General features: G+C 41.8%; 1 protein-coding gene across 1 annotated transcript; it reads left to right on the forward strand.

Annotated features, from left to right (window-relative positions):
- Positions 1-5,805: 5,805 nt before the first annotated feature.
- Positions 5,806-6,768, forward strand: LOC129629131 (olfactory receptor 51E2). Its single transcript, XM_055548900.1, has one exon. It carries the CDS (start codon positions 5,806-5,808, stop codon positions 6,766-6,768), a length of 963 nt encoding a protein of 320 aa, XP_055404875.1.
- Positions 6,769-10,033: the final 3,265 nt, after the last annotated feature.

Below are 10,033 nucleotides of genomic sequence, written 5' to 3' on the forward strand. Positions count from 1 at the left end.
ATCCAACAAGGAAGTAGAAGTAGTCATTCATAGCTACAGGGAATTTATTCACAGTACCAGCTACTTAATAGTTAGGATGATGTCAAACTCCTCAGCATGTTGGACAATAGTATTTTCAGAGTCAATTACTATTAATCTTCATCTTCGTTATCATTTTATGTTGAAATGTCCCAGAACTTTGTTCTGAGACCTGTCTTATTCTTTGTTATATTCTCATTTCTGGTCATCTAATTTAACATAATGTCTTTACATACCATCTATAAGCTTGTAAATCCCAAATAAGTATTTATAATATAGTCCAGACTCATATCTAATTGCCTGTGCATTAGTATCTTCATTTGGACATCTAAAAATCATTTTAGACTCATCATATCCAAAACCATATCCTGGTATTCACACCAAGGAAAAAACATTCTCAATCACAGTTTTATATAACCCAGAAACTCTGCCTTTCAAGATGCTGAGAGAAGACTTGGGGTTATTTCTGGCACATGTTCATCTCCCCCATTCTACATCCAATCTTTAGCAAATGCTGACAACTCTTTATTCCAGGTGTTCCAGATGTTGATATCTGGAGTACAACTACTTTCTACTACTTCTACTGCTACCACCATGTTCCAAGCCATCATCATTTTGAACCTGATTTTGCTTTATAGTACAGTCTATTTCCCCCATGGTAGTTAAAAGGATTATCTTAATACACAAGACAAATCATGTCACATCCTGTGTTTAACATGTTCCAGAGGTCTCCTGTCTTACCCAAGAAACATTTACAGTCATTATAATACCTTACAAGGTTTTATGTGCTCTGACTCGTCTTCATCAGCTCAACTTCAACTCCTACTACTCTCCTCCTTACTCATTCTACTGCTGCTGCTGCTGCTGCTGCTAAGTCGCTTCGGTTGTGTCCAACTCTGTGCGACCCCATAGACGGCAGCCCACTAGGCTCCTCTGTCCCTTGGATTCTCCAGGCAAGAATACTGCAGTGGGTTGCCATTTCCTTCTCCAATGCATGAAAATGAAAAGTGAAAGTGAAGTTGCTCAGTCATGCCCAACTCTTCTCAACCCCATGGACTCCAGCCTACCAGGCTCCTCCATCCATAAGATTTTCCAGGCAAGAGTACTGGAGTGGGTTGCCATTGCCTTCTCCTACTCTCTCTACTACAACCACAATAACCTGCAAACATTCCCTTAAACACACCGAGCATGCTTCATCCTCAGACTTTGCACTTGCAGATCTCTTTACTTGAGATATTCTTCCTCCCGATGCGTTATTTACTGCCTGTCACCATGCAGTCTCCGCTCATGCGCCCCCTTATTACAGGGCCCTTTATACTACAAAAAATAATAATGACAACACCACCTCTTCCTCAGTTCCTGCCTACATTCACTCTCTTCCTTACCTACCTTGTTTTAACTTCTAGCACTTTCACACTCTCTGTAACGCATTACATATCTGTTTATCTCTTTTCTAGCTTCCCCATTAAAAGGTAAGGTCTTTGAGGATAAGGACTTTGTTTCGTTTAAGCTCTCTTCCTACCAGATAGAAAAAAAAAATCATAAAATCTGTGTGGCCTGCTCAAAGTCATTGCTTCCCCTCCACCCAGAGCTCCAGGCACAAAAAACAACTTGCATTTCCTTAGCCTTGATTGCTCTATCTCACTTTCAAGCCTTTGCACAGGCTCCTCCACTTACAGCACCCGCATCTCTTCCCTCTGACCAAGTAGAAGCAGCTTTCCTTCAGAGATGTTTTCATGATATCTCAAGTCTGTCTGGTGTCCTTTTCAGATTCTCCTGCATCATTTTGTGCTTCTTCATGGCACCCTTTTTCAGACTCTACTGTAAGCATTCTTCCCACAAAAGACTCTGCTTACTTCTTGAGATCAAGGGACGATGTCTCAGTCACCATTAGAAATAAGAGAAAATGTGCACAGGATGTGGGTTCACAGACTCAATTTTTGTTTGATATTTCTACACATGACATAAGATAGGGCAGGGAGATAGGGGAGAGAGACAAAGAGGTGCTTGGGCTAGAGAAGATGGATTGGGGTACCCAGCTTCCTAAATATGGGAGGAGATGGAACTTCAGTCTTAAGAACTAGACAGCCAGGAAGCTCTCACTACTTCTACAGGGTGCCCATCAGCACCCTTCCGCAAGACCAACACTAACATGTGAAAAGCCCCACTGTGCAACCATCCAAGCAACTTGTAAGCTTCCATTCCTAGGGAGGGCATAATGTAGACATTAAGGGAAATGGGGCTGGGGTGCAGAGCAAATGTCATCTCTGACCCAAGGGACAAGCTTACAATGAATTGGAGATTTTCCTAAAGGCCAGAGCAGTGGTAGACACATGGCCACTATTTCACTTGGACTTCTTAATGAAAATCCTTAAATGTTCCATAAGTCCTATGAGGCCCTATATGATCCAATTGCACATTACTTCTCTGATTGTATCTCCCTACTACTCTTGCCCTGGTTCCCTCTGCTCGGCACAGTGGCCTTCTTGGTGTTCTAAACCCCCAGACACATTCTCTTCTCAAGAACTTTATTTGTGGTTTCTTTTCCTTCTTCCTGGAATAGTCTTCTTCAAATACCTCAATGGATATATTTCTCACTCTGTTAGGCTTCTCCTTAAATGCTTTCATTCTGTGTGGTCTTTGTAATATTGTGCAATAGCTTCATTTAAAATTTCTACTATCCCCTTGAGATGTATTTATTTCCTTCTTCCCTTTATTTTTTTTCTCCTGAAGCCTACCTAACATCCTCTTTCATTTTTTATAGCAACTCCATGTACTGTCTGTACCCCTAACCGGAATACTCCATGAGGCTGGAGATTTGTATGTGTGGCATCAGTTTTTCTTATTACATGCTGTCATTGTTCAGTTGCTAGATCATGTCCAACTCTTTGTGACCCCATGAACTGCAGCATGCCAGGCTTGATAAATCTTTGTTGAATGTGAATAAATAAAGAATCTGAATACTTGGTTCTCTGACCATATTATAATTCATGAACCATATGACCTAAGCAAAGAGCCTTTAGGTTATGTGTATGCTTTATCTGTGACACAGGTGCAATGAAAAGTGGCTTCCTCACCTGAAAGTCCATTTCATCAACTGAAAGAAAAGCTGGGGCTGGGAAAAGAGAAGTTCAAGAGGTGCATGGCCTTATTTTGAATTATGGGACTATATTTTTGTGTGCCTGTCTCAATAAAGAGGATATGAACTCCTAGAGCTCAAGAACCAAACTACATACACTGGCAGGTGTGTCTAGTAAAGTGGCTAACTAGAGTTTGAGTTACTTGGAGGGGCAGATATAGATTGTCGAGAGCCCTGTATGTGTAAGTGTGGGAGTGATGGCAGAGGCAGTGGGGCCCTGGTAATTTTCGCCCATCCACCCCCACCAGACTGAAACAGTGGGAAGCCTGTGGGAGTGACATACAAGTGGCCATGGAGGTATTGCTCCCTGCCTGCCCAGCCCCCAGGCCCTCAGTCCGTATTCCCATAGCCTATCCCCATGGGATTCCTAGGCAGTTATAAATAAATCTGTGCCTGAAAGGGAGAGTCGGCTTCAGCTGTCTCTCATCAGGACTGTACCATATTCAAGTGAGTGCATCCTCACTGGGGTCAGACAACCCATGGTCCCTGGCATCCTAAGGAACCCTGAAGACCCTACAAACTGTCCCGTGGCAGGGTAAGGGGAAGCCCTTGTATCCCACCCACATCTTCATGGATGAGGAAGAAGTGTTCCAGAGTGTTAGCTGCCACCCAGAAAGGCAAGTGAGACTAGATGCTATAGCCACACTCAGACCCAAAGAGAAGCTGCAACTGGATCTGGCTAGCATCCCTTTAGGCAGAAGACCAGACCACATGGGAGGAAAGCATGAGGTCTTCTGGGATAGGTAACTGGGGAGATGAACCAATGGCCCCAAGTCTTAGGCTGCTACCGGCAAAGCAGAAAAGGTGCCCTGCAGAAAGAAGAGTCAGGGAGATATCTGACTCTGAGGCCACCAGAGACCCTTCTGTCTGCCCATGCAGATGCTGTCATCAGAGGCGCTGAGAAAGGGGAAATGCATTACTGTCCTCCCCTTGCTACCCTCCATGCTTGTGAGCATCTACCTCTGAAAAATGCTTTTCATTCTCTGACAGCAGCTGAGGGGGACAAAGCTGGGATCTGATATTTGTCAAGGAAGGTAGCTGTAATATCTTGGCACATGTCTGAGAATGGAGAAGAACAAATAGTCATCAGAGGAGAGATTTTCTGACCTTTGAACCTGGATCTGTTCTTCCTTGCTTATCCAAGATGAGGATAATCTAAGTCAAAATTTTTAGTTTTCATTTTATCATATTGTGTTTTTAGATACCTGGTCATTCTCCTCTCCAAACCCTCTCCACTAAGGCCAAATAGAAGAGCATGTCTCAGCAGCAGAAAGGACACAGGTTACGAGTGAAGAGGAATCCTGGTGGGGTGGGGAGAAGTGGGGAGGATGAACAGTTTAATCCCAATATCACTGATGAAATCACCTGCAGAGTGTATTCTAAAGATTCAGAACCTCTTTTGAAAAGCCAAGCTGTTAGCTCTTTAGAGACAATTAGCTCTATATACCAGGGTACTTAGGGAGACTTTCAGGAAAGAGTTTGATGAGGTCAGAACACAGAATAAGGCAGAACAACACTGAGTTTCCTAAGAAAGCAAAGATTCACCTAATATAAATAACTCATGGCCAGAGGTTCCAAGAAAGATAAAGCTCTAGGAGTATCAAGACTCAACTCAAGCTCGCTTTGTAGCAGTGAGAGTGGCCTTACAGACAACTTTTAAAAGTAGAGAGACCCATCAGCCAGGAACAGAGAGAAAGCCTTCACAGGGGCCATACCTGGCAGCTAGGATCCTACCAGCACCTTCATCTCCAGGGAATTCATTGGTGGGAGCTACTACCTTTCATTTGATGACCCCAAATAAGTTCCCTGTTACCTTAAGATATTGACTTTGGCCTTTTTTCCTTAATTTTTATTTTGTGGGTTTTGTTTGTTTTTTATTATTTTTATTTTTTTATTACAGTTGTATCTTTCCTTTCTTGCTGACCTTAGACCTGGAATCCTGAAAATTTGCAAGCAAACAAAGCAAAACCAAAACAAAATAAAAAATCTCCCTATCCCCACTGTTTGCTCCCTTCTCTGTCTTTTTAATTTCTACTCAATATTTCAAGACTGAACAGAAGGATCATCTTGTTTCAGAGTTTCCTCTGATGATGCTTCTCCCATCCTATGCATTAAATGCACATCTTTTCCTAACACATATCCCAAGATTCTAATATTTTCATTACTTATCTATCTTTCACTCTAGGCAAGGTATCTGAAAGGCAAATCATGTGTCACAGCACCTGAAAGGCAAAAATATGCATTTTTGTCTCTGTATTTTCAGCATCTAGCAAATATCCTTGATATATGGTAAGTCTTATAAGTAAATGCTTATAGAACAGAAAAATGATTCCCAGGGAACTTGAGAAGGACAAATTTTTGGGATAAGCATTGTTCTCTCCAGGTTCCCTTTTACAAATGTAAATGGACTTTGAGAGTAGTGACTGATAAGTGAATTTGAGCTGTCCCTTTCCCCTTTGGCAGGAGGCTTCAGACAGCCTTTTTATGAAAGAACCCAAATGACTCGGAGGAGTGAGAGAAGAGAGAAGGGGAAGGAGAGCTAAGGTGTATTCAGTCCCTGAGACTCTGGGGCCAGCCTCTCTGACTGTGCTCCCTGTCCTAGCAGGCTAGAAGGCTGCCAGTGTGACCTCACCTTCTCGGTGTCAGATATGAGTACCTGCAACTTCACACATGCCACCTTTGTACTTATTGGTATCCCAGGACTAGAAGCAGCTCAATTCTGGATTGGTTTCCCCCTTCTTTCTATGTATGCTGTGGCATTGTTTGGAAATTGCATCGTGGTCTTCATCGTAAGGATGGAGCGCGGCCTCCACGCTCCCATGTACCTCTTTCTCTGCATGCTGGCAGCCATCGACCTGGCCTTGTCCACATCCACCATGCCCAAGATCCTCGCCCTCTTCTGGTTCGACTCCCGGGAGATCACCTTTGATGCCTGTATGACCCAGATGTTCTTTATTCACGCTCTCTCAGCCATCGAGTCCACCATCCTACTGGCCATGGCCTTTGACTGTTACGTAGCAATCTGCCACCCGCTGCGCCACGCCTCAGTGCTCAACAACACAGTGACAGCCCAGATTGGCCTGGTGGCTGTGGTCCGCGGATCCCTCTTCTTCATCCCACTGCCTCTGCTCATCAAACGGCTAGCCTTCTGCCAATCCAACGTGCTCTCGCATTCCTATTGCGTGCACCAGGATGTAATGAAGTTGGCCTATGCAGACACATTGCCCAATGTGGTCTATGGTCTTACTGCCATTCTGCTGGTCATGGGTGTGGATGCCCTGTTCATCTCTTTGTCCTATTTTCTGATTATACGAACAGTTCTACAACTGCCTTCCAGGTTGGAGCGGGCCAAGGCCTTTGGAACTTGTGTGTCACACATTGGTGTGGTGCTGGCCTTCTATGTGCCTCTCATCAGCCTCTCAGTGGTGCATCGCTTTGGGAACAGCCTTCATCCCATTGTGCATGTTCTCATGGGTGATGTCTACCTACTTCTGCCTCCTGTCATCAATCCCATCATTTATGGTGCCAAGACCAAACAGATCAGAACTCGGGTGCTAGCTATGTTTAAGATCAGCTGTGACAGGGAGTTTCAGCCTGTGGGAGGCAAGTGACCCTTACCACTGCACTTATTCTTACCTTTAATGGCTTGATATAATGATTTCCTAATGCTAGCTTGATCTCAGTTGCCCATAAACACATCAGTGATTTTCTCTGGTTTGGCTTCTAAATACTTCCTCTGCTTGGGGTGAAATTTTTGAGGCTGCCATAATTATTTCCTGGGCTTCCCAGGTGGACACGAGTGGTAAAGAACCGATATGCCAGTGCAGGAGATGTAAGAGACATGGGTTCAACCCCTGGGTCAGGAAGATCTGCTGGAAGAGGGTGCGGCAACCCACTTCAGTATTCTTGCCTGGAGAATCCCATGGACAGGGGAGCATGGTGGGCTACAGTCCCTAAGGTTGCAAAGAGTCAGACACGACTGAAGCAACTTAGCACAGCATAATTCTTCTCCACAGGTAAAAATGCTATTCAGTACTACTGATTTGCCTGGAGAATTCCGTGGACAGAGGAGTCTGGTGGGCTACAGTCCCTGCGGTCTCAAAGAGTCAGACTCAACCGAGTGACTAACACTACCACTATTACTACTATCCTTGTTATATAAAAAGCTAAAATTAGAAAATAAGCAGCAAAAGAACGTAAAGGAGAGTGGCAAAAGTACAATTTGACTTTTAAACAAGGGGAAAATTGTTTTGATTATTAGTCCAAGAAACCTACATTAACACAATAATTAGATAACATTTTTTCTTCTTTAATTAGCAGTTTTTGTTAGTGAAAATTCACAATGGAAAAGGAGTTTGTGTTGAAACAGATATGCTGTAGCATCACAGCTGATGGTGCAACTGCCAAAATGTAGCAAGGGCTTTTTAAAAGTTATGAATGTTAATGCTGTAATCTCTCTTTTGAAAATTTATTCTAATAAAATATCCCTAAATGCAGAAAAACAAGTTTCTTATAAGATATATCAGTCATATCATTATTTATAGTAGTCATGTATTTGACATCCAAGGTTTGATTTATAAAAATAAAGAATAGTAAACTCAAATATGGGCTTCCTTGGTGACTCAGACATGGTCTTTTCACTTAATGGAATATTATGTGAAATATTCCATGTTAAGGAAATATCATGTGACCTTTAAAGGCTCTGCTATAAAATGAAACATGCATATAATGTTAAGAAAAATAAGGAGGATACATGATTGAAACTAACTTGTAAAACAATCTATGCCTTGAAAGAAATGTGCTCAAATTACTAGTGACTTACTTCTGTTTCTATCTTCTAATTCCCTTTTTATGGAGATCTTGTACACCTTTTATAATTTGTACAAGTTAGCATGTACAACTTTTAAAATGGAAAAAATGAAACTGATCAGTGGTACACCAGGGATTGTCAAAGACTCATTGTTTCCTATTTATTACCTGGGAAGTTCAGCTTTAAATAATAACGTCAATGAATATATCTTGAGTGGTTGCAATGTTCCAGAAATCTAAGTGCTTTATAGGTTTTATCTTATCTTCACACCAACTTTATGGCATAGGGACTATTTTTGTCCTCCATTACCAGTGCAAGAAATAAGGTTTACATTGAGAAAACTAAGGCACACAGTTTTGTGGGTGCCGTGCCATGATTCCAAATTAAATTTCATAACCAAATACAGTATTTAATGTCCATGCTGCATTGCTTCCTGTTTAACATCTGCCATTTATTTCCTCAGCCTGTGTAAATCCTGTTTTCCTTCTGCCATGGCCTTATGAGATAAATGACTATTTGTGTTGAGAGATAACCCTGCCCTTGTTGTGAGCAACAAATCCAGGTTACTCTTCATGTTTTACAGCCAACCTTCATGTTCTACAGCCTGCTTCTTTCTTGACTAAGGGAGAATATTTTTGTCTATTTATCCCTAAAGTCTTCTCAATCATGTCTCCCTTTTTTTAATTGTTTTCTGTATCTGTCAAACATATCCAAGGTCGGAGTTTTAACTTAGGTAATGAGACATTATAAATTTTATTTCAAATTTTGCTAAGTGTTATACCTACTGCTTTCACATTCATAGAATCCTATGTGAGAGGTTCCCTGGTCTTCTTTCTCACCAGTGCAGAAAGCTAAATGCATCTTTTCAAAATGGACTAGTCCCATTGTATCGTTGAGCAGGTCTGATGAGATGCTAAAGTCTGAAGACAATCACTAGGCCTATGTGTTCCCTCAACAGCTTCACTGAACAAATCTTTTGTGGGTAACTAGGGTGGATAAACCATGGGGGGTGACTTCAGCCTGTAGGCTCTTGCTCAGAAGGAGGGAACCTCAGACTGTTAGCCTTTCTCCTGGAGAAGGGTCCTCCTAGCATATGATGTGTCTGTGAGCTTTTAATTCTGATCGTCTGCCCAGAGGCTGTAAGAGCCTCCAAAGTCTTGCAGTTCGTCAATGCACATAGACCAGGTCTGAGAGGGAGAGAATGGAAGAAATGGATGGCTCCTTTAAAAAAGCAAAGGTGTGCTCATGCTCGGTAAAAGTGGAAATTCGAGTATTGGGCCTCACCCCAAATAATGAGGTCAGGAGCCTCATTTGATGAAATTGACTATGTCTCTTCCCACAACTTCCATTCTCTTCTATTTTCCTGTGCATTGCTCTACCTCAAATCATACCCTCCTGACTACTTCCGTACACCTAAGAGAATAACCAGATTAACAACTTAATAAAGTGTGCCATCTCTCGCTCCCAAATCTCTCACTGTTCACTGCTGTCCAATTTATTCATATTCCATTTCTGTCTCCCCTACATCTCCCTCTGCCCCAGGATTTTAACTTTAAAAAAAAACGTAGTCCAAAGACTTGTATTCATAGCAACACTATTCCCAATAGCCAAAATGTGGAAACAACCCAGGTGTTCAACACATGAATGGATAAAGAATACTGGTTATATAATACAACAGAATATTATTCAGCCATAAAAAAAGAACAAAATATGATACATTCCACAACATGAATGAATCTTGAGAATATGATGTTAAGTGAAATAAGCTAGACACAAAAGGAAAAATATTATAGGATTCCAATTATATAAGGTACTAAAAATTCATTGAACTAGAAAGTAGAATTCATCAAAATAGAAAGTAGAGGTTTCCAGGGGCTGGGGGCAGGGGAGAATGAGAGTTATTGTTTAATGGGTAACAGAATTTCAGTTTGGAATGATGAAAAAGTTCCAGAAATGGATAGCGATGATGGTTGCGCAACAATGTGGATATACTTAATCCCACTGAATTGCATACCTAAAAATGTTTGTTAGAATGGTAAATGTTATGTATGTTTTACTATGATAAT

Source organism: Bubalus kerabau, chromosome 15, assembly GCF_029407905.1.
Source record: "Bubalus kerabau isolate K-KA32 ecotype Philippines breed swamp buffalo chromosome 15, PCC_UOA_SB_1v2, whole genome shotgun sequence".
NCBI lineage: Eukaryota > Metazoa > Chordata > Mammalia > Artiodactyla > Bovidae > Bubalus > Bubalus kerabau.

Coding starts and splice junctions, on each gene's coding strand:
- LOC129629131 (XM_055548900.1), top strand. CDS start 5,806: ATGAGTACCTGCAACTTCACACATGCCACCTTTGTACTTATTGGTATC.